This window comes from Ursus arctos, unplaced genomic scaffold (genome assembly GCF_023065955.2).
Source record: "Ursus arctos isolate Adak ecotype North America unplaced genomic scaffold, UrsArc2.0 scaffold_3, whole genome shotgun sequence".
Taxonomy (NCBI): domain Eukaryota; kingdom Metazoa; phylum Chordata; class Mammalia; order Carnivora; family Ursidae; genus Ursus; species Ursus arctos.
In genome coordinates this window covers 94,969,055-94,989,556 of record NW_026622985.1, presented here as the reverse complement: position 1 = coordinate 94,989,556, position 20,502 = coordinate 94,969,055, and the positions used below count along the sequence as shown (strand labels likewise).

Sequence of the window (20,502 nt, the reverse complement as noted above, 5' to 3'; positions counted from 1 at the left end):
CCTGAGAGGGAAATCACAGCAATTGTCTGGAGCTCTGCGATCCTTAAATAAACCGGAACTGAGGGCTGGGGTTTGCTTTTTCTACCTTGTAACTGCTGTTATAAAAATATTCTAACGACCATAACGATGTGCTTTAGAAATGGGCTGTACCTGTTTTCAAAGGGGGGAAAACTAGGTGGAAAAAAGATTGACTGGATATTTCTAATACTGCAGAATTGGTTAAAATCAAATCAACATGATTTATCATTTCCCCTCTAAAAAACACACTCTACCAGCCCCGAGCTAAGCCCTTGGGTTTGTGATGCTCCCGTCATAACTGTCCAGTGTTTTCCAAACTCCAATCATGTAGGGACCAGCTACACCTTTTTTGCCAAACCCATGAAAAACCCAATTTACTACTTATTTACTTATTTTCACTAAATTGACCTAATTTCTTATTTAAATAAATGCATTGATTACATTTTATATCCCTACTGAGGAATTCCATTGCCTGTCAAGCCTGTCCCTTTTTTTTAATTAAACAGTGAATAGCAAGGGCGGGAGAGGTGTTAAAAGACATGCCAGGAGCCAAAGGAGACTTTCTCTTATACAAGATTAGAAGGACTGAAAGAGAAGTGAACAGGAAATAACTTTATATTATGTAATGCCATGTCTATTTTCTTCCCATAATGATCTGGTGACCCCCGATCAAGGCCACCATGTTGCAGTGCTTCAGAAGCCATAGACTACAACGCAAATTAGTTACGCAGTGCACAGCCTGACCAACTGTAAATGTGCCTCATTTTGGAAACCAGTGACAGAGCCCAAAAGGCTTTATCGAGGTAAAGAGTAGCTTAGTTAGTAGGGTCATGGAAGAGGAAAAGATCTTATCACTCGAAGCCTGCATACCTTGGAATACAGTTTTTGTTTTTATCCTTTGGTATCATCTAAGGTAAAAGGAAGAAATGTAAGAGAGCAGAAAGAATACAAGATCTAAGAGTGGATGTCTCGAATTCTAATTTCCAGGTCTCTGCAAAACAAATGTCCTGGTGTGAGTATGAAGTGAGTAGCCCTAGTTCATCACTAAGATCCTTTTACTACTAAGGCCATAGGAATCCCTATTCTTCATAAATGCACTGTCTTTATTTTAAAGCTGCATTTCCCCCCCTGATAACCTTTCAAATAAAGTTTGCAGCTCATTCAAAAACTGGAAAAAATAATTTGACGTTTTCGGCAAATGGAGGCTCCTTCCTGGGCGCAGCCACTTCTCTAAGGATCCCCTGAGAGCCGCCGAGTCCAGCCCCACGCTGTGGATTTCTTGTTTGTTTTCAGTCTGTTTCTCCAGTTGTAAGTAGGCAGATCGGTGCTCCTCAAGTTCAGATAAAACTTCTCTATCTTGGTGAGCTTCCTAACAAAATAAATGGCCAGAGGAGCCCAACCTTTTGTAAGCTTACTGCTACAGCCTCTTCATTTGTGATTTTACCACATAAAGGCTCCACTGTTTCTCTTAAACTGATTTTTTTTTTTTTTGCATTATTTGGGTATTTAATTTTCTTGTCTTCTGATAACTTGACTTCAAAGGACTTACCAAGGGGGCTGTTAGTAAGCTTCTCTCTTATGTGATGAGTGATCCTCAGCCTTGACCACACACTGGAATCATCTGGGGAGGGATGCCGCCTACGAACACCTGTTTCTCACCTCCAGAGGGTTTGCCTTAATGGGTCAGGAGTGCAGCCTGGATATCAGGATTCGTCAAAGCCGACTAGGTAAGTCAAAGGCGATCTGAGATCGAGAACCACTGCACTAGACTGGTGTTTCCAACTTCCATGTGTGCCTAAGTCACCTGCGGACCTTGCTAAGATGCGGGTGCTGATTTCGTGCATCTGGGCTAGGGGTCTGGGATTCTGCATTTGGAACAAGCTTCCGGGACCACACTTTCCAAGGCACCAGATGAATTCATCTACTTCCAACTGTCCTTTTTTCAAAGCAGGACTCGTTAGTGCTCGCCTTCATTCTTGTCCTGTCCTGGCCCTACACAGACTCAGGTAACATGTGACTTACAGGCAGCGATGGTATTTTTGTGTATATACTGTTGTTTTGTTTCTGAATGTCTGGTAGCAAAGATTCTTACTCTATTTCCACATGAAAGATTATCTGGAAAAAGCAAAAGGCTCCCAAAGAGTAGGGTGCACTTGCTGATGTGGGGGTCCACTTAGAACCCCAGGGTTGGTATGAAGATGATTTTTAAGCTTAGGACATTTGGGTTCAACAGATGCAGAAAGAAATCTTTATGGAACTTCCTTTAGCTGACTGAAAGTGGAACCTTCTGGGAAATGAGACAGCCGTTCTCTCTTCTGGGCGGCTGGGACTCCCAGGAAGGAGACAGAGACTAAGCGTGCTGTAAGTGCTCTCTCCAGGGACTTCCATGGCCTTGAAGGAGACGGAAAGACCATTCGTAGCTGCATGAACAAGCATTATCACACACTTTCTTGTCTCCTGTTTTTTTTTTTCTTTTAGAAAACCACGTTCCCCCCAATAGAGGCCTTTTCTCCTCATTCCCTTTTCTTTACTATGTAAGGCATTTAAGCATCTAACCATTTATTGAGCTACTTCTCCTGTAAGCTCCTGTATGCATAGGAATACATTTTTTTTCTCCTGTTCATCTGTCTTTTATCAGCATTTTTTTGGGATGGGAGAGGGTAGAGGGACAGGGAGAGAGAATCCTAAGCAGGCTCCACACCCATCATGGAGCCTGACTTGGGGCTCAATTTCATGACCCTGAGATCATGACCTGAGCCAAAACCAGAGTCAGATGCTTAACCGACTGAGCCACCCAGGAGCCCTTGCCTTCTATCAGTTTAATTTGCAGGCCCCCGGAAACAGAACATGAGAATAGAGGGAAAGTTCTTCCTCCCTGACCCTATTAAGTAACCTTCCCTTATCTCTGTTCCCTGTCCAATCCTTCACCCACATTCTCTCTCATTTTCTTAAAGGAAAAAAAATCCAATCATGTTATCTAAATAAGCCTTCTGCTTTGTAGTTCATAAGCTGTTTCCTGTCCCTTTAATAAAGTTCATGAGACAGACACACAATTCCTTTATAAGCATTCCCCCACATATGGAAATGGCTGGCAAGGAGGTCGATGCAGCAGCCGGTCAACGCCGGATGAGGACTCTGTCCAATTCAAGTGGCAATTCTCTGCAAATGGACCTTATGTGACAGTACAACCATAATGTCTGGGGTGCAGATATTTGATTTAAACATTGAGGGGCGCCTGGGTGGTTCAGTTGGTTAAGCATTTTCCCTTCGGCTCAGGTCATGATCTCGGGGTCCTGGGATGGAGCCCTGCTCAGCGGTGGGGGGGGTGGGGTGGTCTGCTTCTTCCTCTCCCTCTGCCCCTCCCCCTGCTCGTGCACGCATGCGCTCTCTTTCTCTCTCGCTCAAATACTCTTTAAAAAAAATAAACACTGAAAAATAACAGAAAAGTTCCCTACATACATTTTCACTATATCAATCATAAGAATGAAACCGTCCCGTGTAAAGCATGATTTTTTAAAAAAACCAATGAACTCAAACTGTCTAGCCCCTACAACTGTATCTCTCAGACCATAAAGCAAACACTGCTAATTAAGGCCCATTGAATGTAAGCTTGCATTGGCCCAGAGTAGTATCTAGAGGTTTCTGAAACTGGTTTCTTGGCAGCCGACTTAGACCACACACGCTCATGGCCTCACGCAGGGTGTACCTGGAACAGCCTAAGAACTTGGGCATTTCAAAGATCATGCCGTTGTCTTGGTCCACACGGGCATCCGGAGGAATTTATCTGAGAAATCTCTGTTCCTTTGTAGCCCTGACATATGTCTTTTCTCAGCTTACATTTTCACTCCTACTTTTCTACTTTCGGCATTAGGATGCTTTCCTTTGTTCAAGGCAGCCCATGAGGAAAAACCAGCCCGCTGTGTAATCCTAACAACACTCATGAAAGAGAATTCTTTATAAGCACCCTTGGCACACAGCACCCCTCATCATGTTATAGGACCCCATGTGTGAGGAACAAAGAGGATTGTTTAGTCTGTAAATTGGCTATTCTGACAATGGGGCAATTTTGGCTTCTTTCGAAGCTTTGTAAAGCTCTGCAGCACAGATCCTGGCAAAGCAATCCCAAGGACAAGGGCTGCATGAGAGCTGATAAACACGGCGTACGGGCTGGGATATGTGTAAGGCAACCGGACGCATGATGTTTACATGATGACCTGCTATGAGTTAGAAGTCAGGGTGGGGGAGAGTCTGGCACCTTGACTGGACAGTCAAGCATCATGGCAAATCGTGTCTCACATCATAATAACCACATTGTTACTATTATTGCTGCTAAACTTCTTAAACGTTTGTTACATGTCTATAACCACACCGAGGGCCTTCAGGACATCGTCCTGCATAGGATTCTGGGAACTGGGTCTTCTTATCTTCATTTTTTAAAAAAGATTTTATTTATTTCAGGGAGAGAAGCAGAGAGAGACAGAGAGAGCATGAGCAGGGGGAGCGGGACCGGGAGTGGGAGACGGAGAAGCAGACTCCCTGCTAAGCAGGGAGCTGGATGTGGGGCTCGATCCCAGGACCCCAGGATCATGACCTGAGACAAAGGCAGACGCTTAACCGACTGAGCCACCCAGGCACCCCAGTGGCTTTATCTCCATTTTATTCACAAGGAAACGGAGGAACAAGGTCAAGAAACATGCCCATGTTTAACCTGCTGATGAGACCCTGACGGGGCTGGCGCCACACTGCCTGCACCGTCCTCTCCCATGTTCAGCTGTAGCAACATCACATGTTGCTCCGCAGATGCGTGGACCGTCAGATTTGGAGGTCACGCAGAGATCACACCTCACCCTTCACCTTAGGGGTGACAATGCAGAGGCTTGGAGAGGTCACCCAAGTGGCCCAAGGTCAGGCTGGGTAGAGCAAAGAGTAAGACTCTATGGCTCTCTGCCACTGGACGTCATGGGCATGCGGAATTTGCTCCCAATTCATTTTGTAGCCAAGAGCCGTAGCCTTTCATTGTAGGCCCGAGCTTCCCAGTTACATGTCTTATTGCCTGCAGGAGTGGGACTAAATCCCGAGTCCTATAAGCTTAAATGGACCTCTTAAAATCTGGAAGCCTATGGGATTATTCACATACATACCAGGGTCAGGAGATGGATCTCTGCATTGCTTTAGGCAAATCTTTCCTGGAGCACCTGGGTGGCTCAGCCGGTTAAATGTCTGCCTTTGGCTCAAGTCATGATCCCGGGATGCCGGGATCGAGCCCCGTGTGGGGTTCCCTGTTCAGTGGGGGAGTCTGCTTCTCCATTTCCCTCTGCTTATGCTCTCTCTCAATAAATAAATAAAATCTTAAAAAAAAAGACTCTCTTCCTCTCCCTCTGCTTCTCCACCTCCTCTCAAATAAATAATTAAATCTTAAAAAAAAAAAATCTTTCCTGATAGTGGACCTGGGACTGCGGGGCTGCAGTGAGAGTCATAAAGCCAACGGCGAACAAGTGATGAACAGGTCATCCCAAAGTCACATCACAGACATCAGTTTAGGCATCTCCTAATTTCGCTTCAATGAGGGAGAGTCAACAGTTTCCATGTCCCTTACCTTCCCCTTATTCACCTCTGGCTCTGAGCCAGGCTGCAGGCTGTAACTTTCGAGCACTTGGTGTGTGCTGAGCACTCCTGGGCTCACACGTTTCCTCGTGCCCTTAGTCCTCCGGCGGCCTTACCAGGCTTACCGGTTCTGTTACTAACCCCATTTTACAGACGACGAAACTGAGGTTTAAGGAAACAAAACCTGGCCAGCACTGCCTTACCTGAATCCAAGTGATCTAAGTGCCAGGGGTCCGTGGCAGACGACATGGGGGACAGGGTCAGTGGGGAGGCGCCGCAGTTGGACTCCACCAGCTCGCCCTGAATGTGCACGTGAGCCGAGGCGTTCGTCTGTCTCAAGGCTGCCTTGAGAGGCGCAATCTGGTTGAACTGGACTCTGGAGAGGCACCCAGTGAATCCCGGGGTGTTGTATTTGTGAATCTCTTGGTCGATCTTCCCCGTTTCTAAAAGATAAAGAAAGAAAATAAAAATCTTCTCCCACTCACTATATTCCAGCTGTAAAACCACCTCGTCTTTGAAAGTCTGCGTCCAAATCTTCCTCTAGGTTTCAGTTTAAGATGTTATATTCTTTTAGATGAAATATTAACGACTTGATAAGGTTTAGGGCTGGAGACTTTGCTGTAAAAGAACCTCTGTGTTACTAGAGAACGGGCAGGCTGAGGAGAATACGACTAGCACGCATAAAGACCTTCCCAATACCTGCGGTATTGTCGAAACCAACCACATTCACTGGCTCCTGACTGAGCTTTCTCCTTCTTTTTTCCCTCTGACACATATTGAACAAATCCCCTCCTGGTAAATTATGGTTCCGTTTTGTACCTCATTCTTACTTTCTTCTTCAGAATTCTTTAAAAAAAAAAGAAGAGAGAGAGTTCCCGTAGCCTATAACGGCACATTTTCTTTCACATCCAATCCCCGTGGAATTCTGAGGTTTACAGAAGCCCAGCTAGGACCTGATGGATGTTTTGGAAGTTAGGAAACTTTCCCAACTCAATCACAAATATACATACACAGTTAAGAATCGCTACCTCCCCCCAGTCTGTGAGTTCGACATCTTCCTACACTAACATTCAAATCAGAGAGGAATCTGAATAGAGGCATTTCTTTTTTTTTTTAATATTTTATTTATTTATTCGACAGAGATAGAGACAGCCAGCGAGAGAGGGAACACAAGCAGGGGGAGTGGGAGAGGAAGAAGCAGGCTCATAGCGGAGGAGCCTGATGTGGGGCTCGATCCCAGATCGCCGGGATCACGCCCTGAGCCGAAGGCAGACGCTTAACCGCGGTGCCACCCAGGCGCCCCTGAATAGAGGCATTTCTAATGAACTGTTTCAATTACTGTAACTACATACTGTCTTACCAGTTAGCTCAGTAAAAGCCAGTGTCTTTTTGACCCTCTGTCCAGAGTTTTACAATCTATGCAGCAGAAATGAACGTTGAAGGAGCCCTAGACCATTCTTATGGGTGGTTTTCACAAGGCGGTTCCTGGACCAGCAGCATCAGCATCACCTGGGAACTTGTTAGGAATGCCGGGGAGGGGGAGGGGGCGGCAATCTGTGCTTCCACGAGCCCTCCAGGTGCTTCTACGACCCGCTGAGGCTTGAGACCACGTGCGTGGGCCCTGGGCAGCGCTATCAGCCCAGGCGGTGCACAAATGGCCCTTCAGAGAACAGCAAGGTAGCTTGACGGGAGATCATGCTAACATGATGACTGTCTTTTCAAACCAAGGACAAGGGGGCGCCTGGGTGATTCAGTTAAGTGTCTGCCTTCAGCTCAGGTCATGATCCCAGGGTCCTGGGATTGAGACCCGCATCGGGGCTCAGTGGGGAGTCTGCTTCTCGCTCTCACTCAGCCTCTCCCCCCTCCCCCGGCTTGTGTGCTCTCTCTCTAATAAATAAATAAGATCTCAAAAAAAAATCAAAGAGAAGGATGTGAGATATTTACCTTTCCATTTGAACTGTGAAAAACACAGATTTTGGGAAACAGAAGGCCATCTACTTCTTTAAAAAATTGAACTTCAAGCAGGTGATGTTTCTTATTGGGGAATGAACCCAGGTGAAGTCGTCTTATAAAAATTCACTCCCCAATAAAGAAAGAAATCAGTAGGGGGCTTTTAGGCCTTGGGGGCAGAGGTGGGTATATTGATTAATCATCATATTAAAGAACCAGTTCAGGGACTAACCTGTACTAGTTCAATGTGAATTTTGAGAAACAGAAGAGATGGGCAGGGAATGGTAATGCTGGGGATTCTAATAGGGGCTTAGTCAGCCAAGTACATAGACATTTTAATTACTAATTCTCCAGTTTTCTCCTGCAGTAAATTTCAGTCTGTGACTGAGTTAGAGCATGTTCCAATTAGGATGGGGAGGCCGAATGCACCTGTGACTGAACAAAAAAATCCCACAGTCACAAGGTCTCCCTGATGACCAGGAAGAGGCTCTGGTCCCACTGACCCCTCACTGGCTGTTCTCTTTTTCCTCCTCACTTTCTCCTCAATAATTGCAGGATTACTGAATGAATGAATTCATTGATTCACTGAAGCAATCAATAAGAAGTCAATGATTCATTCTTTGTCTCTTGGTCTAATATCAGAATTCCTTGTTCTGGGTTCACCAACTTGCCCTCCATGCAAAGAGTTCATATATTTGGTTTCTATCCCCTCCTTCCGATGATCTGCCTTCCTTTGAGGCATCCTCAGACCAAGAGACTCAGGGTGACTCTTTGTTGCCAGGGTGGGAAGGGAGACCTCAGCTCCTTGCTTTCCCAAATTTCTATCTGGCTCACAGCTGTGGTTGAGGCACCAAAACAAGGGGCTGCTTGGTGGCGGGAAACTGGGAACAACCTCAGCTCCACCTGCTGCTTCTCGTCCATAAATGGAGAATTCTTTCTAGCCTGTCCAGCCTTGGAGTAGGGCTCAGGAAGGCAGGCTTTTGGGGCTGGGAGCTACTGCTACCTGCTGGGACTTCAATTCAGTTCCGTTCAGTTCAATTCAATTCAATTCAATTCAATTCAATTCAATCAATTCAATTCAATTCAATTCATTGCATGTATTCACCGCCTGGCAGCTATAGCGGGAAGACGGAGAGCAATACAGAAATTTACCCTAAGTAGCTCGCAACCTAGCTGGGGAACCAAGCTTGCGAATAACCAAGTACTACAACTGAACAAATGTTGTACAATGACAAGAGTTAACATTGATGGAACCTTTAAAACTAGATGCTTTATACAAATTAGACATTTAATACCCAGAACAACCCTATGGAAAAGGGAGTGTTACTATCCCTATGGAATGTACGGGGAAACTGAGGCTGACGCTTTAGCCCCCTTGGCCGGTGACGCAGGGCAGGCTAGTGCCAGAGCCTCTGCAGCACTGTGATTTTCTGAGCTGAGAGACAAACGATGTATTTGGCAAAATGATCAAAGTCTATGGTAAACCTGGGAAGCAAGTTTGCCTGGGGTTCTGGAGAGCACGTTAGGAGAGGTAATGCTAGAACTTGTTTTGTTTTGTGGGAAGAACACTTTTAACATAAAATCTACCCTCCTAACACATTTTTAAGTATGCGGGACGATATTGCTAACTCCAGGCACTGTGCTGTGTAGCAGATCTCTAATGCTCGACTTGCAGAAGTGAAAACAATGTGTCCTTTGACCAACACCCGGCACCCCTGGCAGCCACCATTCTACTCTCCGCTTTTGTGAGTTGGACTAGTTTCGATTCCCGATGTAAGTGGGACCATGGAGTTTGTTCTTCTGCATCTGGCTTATTTCACTTAGCATAATGTCCTCCAAGTTCATCCAGGTTGTAGCAAATGGCAGGATTCCCTTCTTTTGAAGGCTGAATAATATTCCATTGTGTGTATGGACGTTTAACTTGTTTTCAGGTTTTTGCGATCATAAATCGTGCCGCAATGAACATGGAGTGCAGATTGCCCTTCGAGATCCCGATTTCAGTTCTTTTGGGTATATACACGCCTGGAAGTGAGACTATATCACACGGTAGTTCTAATTTTAATTTTGGGGGGACGGGGGGAACTTCCACACCGTTTTCCATAGTGGCTTCACCCTTCTCCATTCCCACCAATTTCTCCACATCTTCACCAACCCTTATGTCGTGTAGAACTAGGTTTTGAAAATAAAAGGGACGAGAACTCCAGGTTGAGTTTGTTATGAGGTCAGTGACATTCTGGGACTGGTGGGAGTCTGATGGGGTCAGAGCTCAAGGCCAAATTAGGAAGAGCCTTGAATGCCACACTAAGATGTTTGTATTTAAGGTGGAAACTCAAAGATGCTGAAGCTGCAGAGGACTGTGATGGGAACCGTGTTAGACTATTCTATCGGCAGCATGGCACCTACTCTGTGCAAGTGGTCACATGAGCCCCCCAGGCCCTGCCAACTCCCTGGGCTCAGACAGGCACATGGCTTTCTGCCCTTCACATTCGGCAAGCTTCCCTACCACACACAGAAAATGAACAGTTTCAAAGCCATGCCTATCTAAGGCTTCCCAGTTTAACGTGGGGTCCCCGTTTCTAAAAGAGATGTCCTCTTCTGAATGTCTCCCTCTGAGATGACAGATGCAAGGCAGATGGCCAGAGGTGGGCCCCAGGAAGGGGGTTCATATGGTGAACCAAGGACACCCCTCCCCCGCCATGGTGGGAAGGAGCAGGGGCCCTCAGGCTCAGACCCACGGGGGCTGTGAGCACAGGTAGAAATGTCAGCTGGGTGGGCAGAGGCTGGGGGCTGGGCTGTAAGCACCAGCCCTGGGGGTGAACTTCTGGTGCTTTTCCCTCTCTTAAGGGTGCCTGCACTCTGCTCATTCTCTTCTTTAGCTTTTCCCCTTTCTGTGTTTGCTGTTGGGGAAAATCCCCAGTGTTTCAACTGTTGTTCTTTTCTTGAAAGGTGACTGGGTCACAGAACCAAGAGTTCTGACGAGCAGGGGAGCAGAACCAACATTTCCATATCCAGACGGTGCTCCAAATCTAGTTGATGTTGGCTGAGACTCATTCCCCTGGTGAGGTGAAGATTGCAATGGGTGCTCTTGATTCTTGAGGTCCAGATGGTTCCACCTCTGGGCCATGGGATAACAGCATGAAGAGCTTCTGTATGGGTGAGCTACTCTGTTGAGTACACACAGTATGTCCTGAAGCCTCCCGACCATCCTCAGAGAGGGACAGGATTATCCCCACTTCACAGATGAGAAAACAGAGGCATAGAGAAGTTAGGCTTTGCTAATGAACGAACACTTATGTTTCATGGAAAAAAGCATAGAAGTCAAATGTTTTATTCTCAATTTCTCTCTCAAAAAATAGACTATATTATGTTGCCTTTCTAGTCGGGGACTCTATAGCAATGTCATAGGTTAAAACAATTTTTTTAATGGCTACTAGAGACTGCTTTTTTTTTTTTAAAGACTTTATTTATTTATTTGAGAGAGAGAGAGAGCACAAGCGGAGGGGAGGGGCAGAGGCAGAGGGAGAAGCGGACGCCCCGCTTAGCAGGGAGCCCGATGAGGGGCTCAATCCCAGGACCTGGAGATTGTGACCTGAGCTGAAGGCAGACGCTTAACCATCTGGCCACCCAGGCTCCCCTAGAGACTGTTTTAAGACCATGTTTCATTAGTGACTTAGCCAGTAATAAACTTTTTAAAAATGCCATGAACTGACGTCAAAGCTTTGCCAGCATCAGTTAAAGCACGGGCAAGTTCTGTCAGTGCTTGTCTGGAATACCAATCTGTCCTTAGGGACATCTAACACATGATAGTAAGGCTACCGCTTTAGTGTCTTCGAGCTCATTACAGGTAAATTATGTTAATCTGTAAAATTAATTGAATGGCTTTTGCACTGAAATCAAATATTACAGCACAATTCACTGTAAGAGACTACTTCTGCGTGGAGATGTCTTGGCCAAGGTGTCATGTGGGGGAGACCTGCTCTGAAGAATGCCAATTTTAGAAATGCAGTACAATCACTTTTGAAATTAGATTCTGAAGTTGTCCTTAGTACTTTAATACCTTACCTGCATAATGGTGTGGGTTATAGCAAATAGCCCACTTAAAATATGACACAATTCCAGGTGAAATCTTACAATGAAGTGTGCATGATGATACTTTCAAGGAGGCAGCGATCACATTTGCAATGCGTGAGCAGGATTTTGGCTGCTGAATACCAAGGGCCAGGTGGGAGTGATACGAGAAGGGAGAGGAGAAGGAGCACCCACACAAGCCACCCTCGGCCCCCTGACCACAGATCCATGCTGGGGCCCCATGCACACGCATGAGCACCGCCTCAGCGGCTCAAATCCAGATGCTGACACCTCAACAGAGATTTCTCATTTACCTTACAGACCACTGAAACTCATCTGCATATTCTTCTTGTGTACCCCATGGGATCTATCCATCAGCTGATTTTTTGTTTTATATGTCTTAGAAATTCTTATCCATATTTTTTGGGGGGGGATGTGATATGAAATATCCCTGTCAACTCAATTATTTACTTTCTGTGAAAGAGAGCCAAAAGATCTTAGGAGGTCAGTGGGACCCAAATTAAAACTTTTGACAAGGCTCTCTTGTGTGCCCGTCACCGTGTTAGGGGCTGGGGAGTCACCTTTTAAGAATCTGTGGGATGGATGGAGAGGGCAGAGCCGGGCTCTGGCCCCCAAGCTCACCTGTGCTCTGTAGAGACTCCGGTGCCCCTGGCCCCATCATGGAGGGGTAGCTGTCCCCTCCACTCCCTCCCTCTGCTCCTGGGGGAATAGTCCTATTGGTGGCACTGGGGGTGGCCTAGGTCATTCTCAGACTGGACATTAAATAACATGTGATCACAGGGAGAGGAAGTTCTTTCCTTCTTGTTCTCTTTTAATCCTTCACAAAGAAGGTGTCAGGTTGGCCCAGTCTGGGACTGGACTCTCTTGCTCACCCCTCCAACACTTGCCAGTTTTGCTTTTTAACAGCCGACCTCAGACCTGAATGCTCCAGCCGACAGCAGCACTCAATTTCCCAATATTTCCATGGCACGTGTTTTTACCACTCCTGTATGGCTACAGCAAGTGATACTGGTATTTGGTTTTACGGTTGTATTGCAAGATTTCCTTATAACACGCTCTCCTTTGAACATAAATTTATTTAAGGGAAAATGGTAAGTCCATTTCAAGAACAATGTTAAGTAGGGGCGCCTGGGTGGCTCAGTGGCTTTATATGTGGCTCAGGTGGTTAAGCGTCTGCCTTCAGCTCAGGTCATGATCTGGGGTCTTGGGATTGAGCCGCATGTTGGGCTCCCTGCTCAGCGGGGAGCCTGCTTCTCCCTCTCCCACTCCCCCTGCTTGTGAGCGCATTTTTTTTTCTCTCTCTCTTTCTCTCATTTCCCCAGAAATGGGAAAAAATGTAAACAAAAAAGGCAAAAAAATGATGCCGTTGGCTCTCCAATTACTGTTCTTTGGGGAATACAGCTATGAGAAACTTGGTGCTCCTCCGTACCCCTTAATTTTGGGCCTTAGGCACCTCTGTTCCACTCACGTGGCATTCTATTCTCCTCCTCTGTTCGTGCTTAGTTCCTGTGATTATCCACACTTTCGAACATCAGAGGTCCCCAGTTCTTCAAAAAGAGAGCCTCAGTGGCTTCCTCCCAGGTTCTGCTCTGGGCTCTACCGACCTGGCCCAGCTGTGCTCCTTCCCTGTCCAGACGGGCCAGAAGCCTGAATCTGTGCCTCCACTACATTTACCCTTTCCTTGAGAGCAGGGCTGAACGTACTTATCTTCGTGTTCCTCCAAATGTCTCAAATAGCCTCTTGCACGAAGGCATCCGCCAGTGACCGCGTGCGCGATAGAACTGTGGCTCTGTGTTAAGACAGTCTCTCGTCCACGCTTGGGTTGTGTGGGATGGGAACCAACGCCACAGAGACTGAGGTACAGCCAAGTTCACGGTGGGCCAAAGTTCATCAGCTTCAATAGGTGTGGAATGTGGCTTTGAGAGGAGGGGAAAGTAGTAGATCTAGGTCCAACACAGTTTTATATTTTTATATACATTTTATATTTATATTTACATATATATTTTATAAATATTTATTTATAAAGGTCTTTATATATGAACAGACTTTATATTTATATATGTATTTATTTTTAGAAGTACTGTTACCTGGAAATCCATCTCTCTAAAAACACACTCATCTTTGAAAATATAGTCTTGCTCTCACCTCGACAGTCACCTATTTAATACTGAACAGCCATTACTATATAAACCCTCCATCAGCCTCAAGAGTGAAGTAGCGGTTATATGGGACCTAATGGAATAAATAGGAAGTGGATTTGAAACCACTGCCCGCGTGAAGCTTTAAATAATTCTTGGACTATCAGACTGGAATGAGACTGGTGAGTAGTCCAAACGATACACGCTGGGAAACATGACCAGGGTGCGGCTGGGCTCTCAGCCGCCCTGAATGGCGACTCTCAAGATTAGGGCTGAGCATCTGGGTCTCCACTGACAGAGCAGCTGGATGCAGGTTAATTACATGAGGTACAATTTTCCCATTTGGTTATAGTTGTATGGACGGGAGCCTGTGTGGGTCACTGGGATAGATAAATGGGAAATAACTGTGAGCAAAAGAAATTCAAAAAAGAGGGGGGAAAAGGCAACAAAAAAGCCAAGAGCATTCAGCTAAAAAAGCAACATCCACCCACATAAACCCCATTCTTCCATTTTAACATGATCGCATGATTAACATTAGGCAGGGCCCTGAAATGTAGACATCCAGGTTCAGCATCAGCTGTCTGCTCTCACGGGCTAAATTTCTGGGTCAGTGATGTCTTCCTGACCAGCTGCCTTTCAAAAGGTGCACAGCTAGACCTAAATCCATACACATAACTGATGTACAGAATTACGTACTATGACATTTTATTAATCCCTGCAAGAAAGACACTAATGAAATTTCATTGTATTTGCTTTATGCTTTTCTCTCTTCCAGAGGAAGGCGGGACTAAAATATGCAGGTGTAATTTAAATAGCTCTTGACCTGTAACAAATGCTAACTCAGTTACAAAGAGGCAATCTGCTGGGAGAAGCAGAATCTTCTCCTCCTATGCTGCAAATCTTTTTCTAAGGATTAATAAAACAAGACTGGATTTTCCCCCCAGAAATAACAAAAAGAAATGTCTTAAACGTGAAGATGCTAGCCTACACTATTTTGCAAAATGATGAAGTATTACATTTTTATTTGTATAAACTTATTACAGTCCCTGAACTTTCGGGAAATGTATATATAGGTTGGACTTGTCATTCCCTATGTTAAAATCTAGTCTGAGAACTACAGACTTGCTGGGTAATATAACCCAGTGTGATTACAATACAAAGGGAAGATAGGATCCCTGAGCTGTTTCCAAAACACCCGACATTTGGCATCATACAGAACACACACCTGAAAGATAAATTTTCCACTTTCTCCCAAATGTTTCAAGTTGTCAGACGTGAGATAGAAACCCTGGTGCCCCCTTCCTGCAGCCTGGGGTGCCCTGCTGCACAGCATGATTTTTCAGGGCTAAGAATAACAGGCTTTGCTGAAAGTAACAAGACCTTTCAGAAAACTGGATGTACCCGTCAGTCAAACCACAGAGTTGGGTGCTGCTGTGATTGACTGCATCAGAAAGGCAGGTCTGATGTTACCTCTCACAATCTTAGTAAATATAAGCTACGTGTCCTAGCTATTTGCTATTGGAGAACAGAACACTAATGCATTTCCCACAAGTTGGAAATGAACAGAACTGCGTCTTACTCACTGGATTTTATCCTACGTTTGCTTTTGCATTTTAACTTGTTAGCAACAGAAATAGAATCCTATATAAAAAATTACCAAACTGAAAAATAATTTCTTCTGTGTATGCTCTGCTTCTGCTAAAACTTTTTTTTTTTTTTAAGGTTTTGGAAAGCCCTACTACACTGTAGCCAACACCATACGGAGAGTGAGTTTTAGCTTTTAAGTTTTCCTTAATGCCTCTCTAAACCATTGAAGAGTATTCCAGCTAAGACCAGCCCAGGGTCATGTGAAGCTAATTCCCTGGGGAGCAGGGGGATTTGGGGCAACGGGGAAAGGAGGCGGGGAGGGGGCTGACTTCATCTATGTCACAAGCAACAGAAGTGTAGGCTGGGAAAAGTGTGTTAACAAATTTCTGTATTTCCAGATTCGGTCAAATAGAATGGTTCAGTAAAATATTCTTTTGTTCTCACTTGTATTGTAATTCCTACCCCAGGGGGCGTCTAAAGCTGTCTTACCCAAGAGAGAAAAAAAATCCTTTGAGGGCTAAGATTGCATGAAAGCCTGACCATTAAAGCATTAGAAAATGGACATGGCGGTAGGGCTTGAAGGCAATGGTTTTCCCAGGGCAATTAGACCTGTCACACACACAGAAAGAGGAAGGAGAGCGGTTGCCAGCAAGTGTTTTGGGGGGAGGGGGTCCATCCTTTGGCTCTCCAGGTTACATAATTAACATAAGAAAGAATTCAAATCTTGGAACTCTGACATATGAGATGACAGTCAGAAGACAAAGCCTGGGGCGCCTGGGTGGCTCAGTCCCTTGAGCATCTGACTCTTGGTTTCAGCTCATGATCTCGGGGTCCTGGGATCCAGCCCTGCTCCGCTTCGGGCTCTGTGCTCAGTGAGGAGTCTGCTTGGGAGATTCTCTCTCTCTCCCCCTCTCCTTCCCCGTCTGCCCTGCCCCGCACCCCCCCCCCCACTTGTGCACCTGTGCTCTCTTTCTCTCTCAAATAAATAAATAAAATTTTAAAAAAAGAAGAAGAAGAAGACGACGACGACGATGACGACAAAGCCCAGTGGATGCCTGGAGGTGGAACTAGAAGCTGGGGTGGACCCTCGTAGAAGTCTGAATGTTGTAACTCTACCCACCCTGGAATGGAGTCCACATATGATCGGGAGGCCTGTGGGCACAGAAGTGTGCTTCCTCCCCCAACGCCTCCTTCTCTGTTGTACCTCGGAAACCAATGCCTTTATTTCCAGATTGGAGTAATGGCCTACTAGGTTGGGGGAACTCTGACAAAGGCTACCTATCTTTCAGCAAGGCATTTTATTGTCTCTCATGACATTTTCATGGTCAAGACAGATATGGGTGGGTTCATGAAAGTAAGAGTTTTTTAAAGTAGATTTATAACAAGATAAACTGTGCGTGGAATTTGATCAATGGATAGAAACTGGCTTCAGAGGAGAATTTTCATGGTACGATTCTAAGGTGACATTTTATTAATTTATTAATTTAGATAAGGATATCAATGGCACATTGACCAATGGCTCATGTGGCATTTAGTGGAAAGGGTGGTCATACATGAGATCACAGGGTCACGATCTGCAGGGGCTCTGAGAAGCTGAAATGATAGCCTGGATCTAACTAGAAAAGTACAGCAGACAGAAATACCCAATTCCTACAGTTGGAAATAACACCTTCCCCCATCACCTTCTCTATCAAGTTGTATGGGATACGCCCAATGGCAGCAGCACCTTCTTCCTCCCCTGACCCCCCCAGCCCATACGGGACTAGGAGATTTTAATTACAAGTAACGTAGGCGTTAAGAGTGAGATGTGGTTGAGTCCACCTAGATGTTAATCCAGAAGGTGGTTTCTGAGACCGTCTCCTCTAGCGATCAGAATAAGCCCAGAGAGATGCTCAGTGCCGGACATTCGGAACGAGGCAGTGATAAACAAGGGTGCAGAGCAGCCGAGCTCCTACCCCAGCCTCACACAGGCCACTGTCACTGAAGAGCTCCCCTCTTGTGAATTGCTAATTACTCCCGATGGCACTGGTCTGCACTATTCAAAATACAGAAGATAAGCTCCTGGGTGGCTCAGTCGGTTAGGCATTTGCCTTCAGCTCAGGTCATGGTCTCAGGGTCCTGGGATCGATTCCTGCATCGGGCTCCCTGTTCAGTGGGGAGTCTGCTTCTCCCTCTGCCCCCCCTCCCCACTTGTGCACATGCACTGTCTCTCTCTCACTCTCTCTCTCAAATGAATAAATAAAATCTTTAAATAAATACAGAAGATAAGTTAGGGGCAAACGAATCTGTCTCTAATTTACTTATATCAAGTGACTTCTATGACTCAGGTGGGGTTTACAGGTCTGTTGATTTTCGTTTTCCTTTTAACAAAGGACAAGGGATGCTTTCCACATTGTTTGCTTGGGGGCCTTCATTTCCAGCTCTGACTGTGCTCGCTGAATGCTTATTTTCCCAGCTGGGCACATTCGCTAGGCCTATTATTATCTCTCCTCTTCTAGCTGCCTGTACGTGTCAACCACTTCTGTCTCCACTTCAGAAGGTGCAAATTTGAGCGGCTGCAGCACCTTGAAGAAAATACATTTTCTCAGCACTGGTAGTCGTGTTCTCTTGCTCTCACGCTGTGGGCTTTGTTTCAGAGAGGATGAGGGCTTAAAATATTTTATGGGGCAATTGTGTTAATCTCTTCTCTTCTAAAATAGGTTATCATGAATTAAGGCATCCTGGAAAATGAATCCGCGTGGAAAAGATTTTTTTTTCTAAACGGAGGACTTAACTCTTTTGTCATGAACACATATCAGTATTTCTAACCACAGATCTGTCTAGAATGCTTTCTGACACACAGGAGACCCCATAGCAGGGCCATGTGATGCCTCTTATGAGGCCTCAGCACTTTTGCATCCAAAGGACCCTTCCTCTATTAAAAAAAAAAAAAAAAAAAAAAAAAAAAGTCAGGGGCGCCTGGGTGGCACAGTTGGTTAAGTGTCTGACTCTTGGTTTCAGCTCAGGCCGTGATTTCAGGGTCATGGGATCCAGCCCCGAGTTGGGCTCTGTGCTCAGTGTGGAGTCTGCCTGAGATTCTCTCTCCCTCTCTCTCTGTGTCTAAAATAAATAAATAAGTCTTAAAAAAAAAAAAAAAAGCCAAACATGGTATTTTAGGACTTTGTTGGTTTAAGATGAATATATTAGTATATTAAAACTTCTTCTACATTAAAGTTAATTTTTTCTTCTAATTTTGAAAGAAATGAAAACATTGTCAGGGGTCTCTAAAGGTATTGTGGGTCCTGGGAAGTGTGGCTGCTGAGCCTCATGGATGTGTTTGCCCTGAAAGAACATATCTGATGACTTTTCTTGATGGCTGGGGGCTCGGCAGGGGACAGTTTTACCACACTAGGGAGAGAGCTATGAGGTAGCCCTGGATTTTTCATTGTTGAATAAGGGTCTGAAGTCACTTTTCTTTTCAGTCATTTGCCTCTGTTTATAAAGGTGGAGTAGAAACCATGTTACCCCGTAACACGGCTGTCTTTCTGTGGGGACAACTGCAATCACAAACCACCTGACGTTCTCTCCCTCTTGAAAATCATCTTTCTCTTCTCCAGTATTTTAAAATCTGTGAACCATTCTAAAAGTCAAAGTCATCTTCTTCAAAAGATGACATCTCTTTAGCTATGATGCTATCTACCATTTGTACTATTTTTTCTCAATGTGTGGTCTTGGGCCAGAGTCCACGGAAAAAAGTGTGCTCTTAATTTTATAGCAAGGTTGAGATGAAAGTCTTATACAGATCACCTTTCTCATGGAAACTTCATTTGTTCATTCATTCATTCATACAAAGATTTATTGAATAACTAGTGTATGCTAGGTGGTGGGAATTCAGTACTGAAAAGAGAGGGCTTCTACCTTCAAGGACTGTAATTTGATCTCATATAATACTGTATTTTCTGACCATCTGATGGAAAGTAATAATAATTGTTGCATGACTTAATGACTAAGTGAAAGATGAAAGAGTTACTTCTATAGGGTGACCTCAAAAACCAGTTTAGCAATAAGAAAAACATCAGTCCATTCCTCAGGGAAAACCTAGTGCTCTGAAATGCAATTTCACTAAGAAAATTAAAGCCAGGAAAGGGAGCGAGTGTGGCGGGGAGATATTATTTTGAATAAGACACTCCGGGAAGACCGCTGCTGAGATGACATTCGAGCTCTGAAGGCATTTAAGGGAAGTCATGCACTTATCGAGGCAAAATAATTCCAGGCAGAAGCAACAGTAACTACAAAGGCCCTGAGGAAACACATGTATGTGCGTCCTGGCTTCCCCTTAAAGGCTGAGACTCAGGGCTGGAGTGGGGTGGATCCTGCCTGCCCAGGTGTAGACTGGGTGGGTGACTTTCAAGCTTCCTGCTAGTAGCTTTGTATTCGATTTGGCACACGAGCACTAAGGCATCCTGTGGGTGGGACAGTCCCTCCTGTCGTTGGAGGAGGCTGAGGTAGCTCTGTAGCCCCAACGCCTGCACACGTCCTGGGTGCTGGACGGACGGCGGCCGACAGAGGCCTGGGACTGGGCATGGGCACTTTAAGACCGGAGGGAAATGGCGGACCACGACCTTTAGTAACCCCGAGCATGACATCCCCCAGACCTCAAGTCCTCAGCAGATGTAAATGCAGTGATCAGCACCACAGTGCTCTGGCCCCAGAGCAAAGACCTACAAGGACCCTGTTGTGGGTTGAGGTGTGCCCCCCAAAAAGAAAGACATGCTGAAGTCTAATCCTTGGCACCTGTGAATGTGACCTTATTTGGAAATAGGGTCTTTGCAGATGTCCTAAAGTTCAGATGAGGTCACATTTGATTAGGGTGATTAGGGTGGCCCTCAACCAAGGACTGGTGTCCTTACAAGAGGAGATACACAGACCCATGCAGGGAGACGGGCATGTGAAGACGGAGGCAGAGACTTAAGTCCTGCTGCCACAAACCAAGGGCCACCAAGGACTGCCAGAAACAGCCAGAAGCCAGGACAGAAGAACAGATTCTCCCTCTGAGTTCCCAGGAAAGAAGCAACCCTGCTGACCCCTTGATTTCACGCTTTTGGCCTCCAGAACCAGGAGAGAAACCATATCTGGT

The 20,502-nt window shown here is 45.5% G+C and overlaps 1 protein-coding gene across 1 annotated transcript in view; it reads right to left on the bottom strand.

The window, feature by feature from the left end:
* CNTNAP2 (contactin associated protein 2) overlaps positions 1-20,502 on the bottom strand; it is a 1,356,273-nt gene that overhangs the window by 23,769 nt on the left and 1,312,002 nt on the right. The window contains exon 23 of the mRNA XM_026479097.4: positions 5,826-6,065. Coding sequence (XP_026334882.2) covers positions 5,826-6,065 — 240 coding nt within the window. The remainder of the gene's footprint in view (positions 1-5,825; positions 6,066-20,502) is intronic.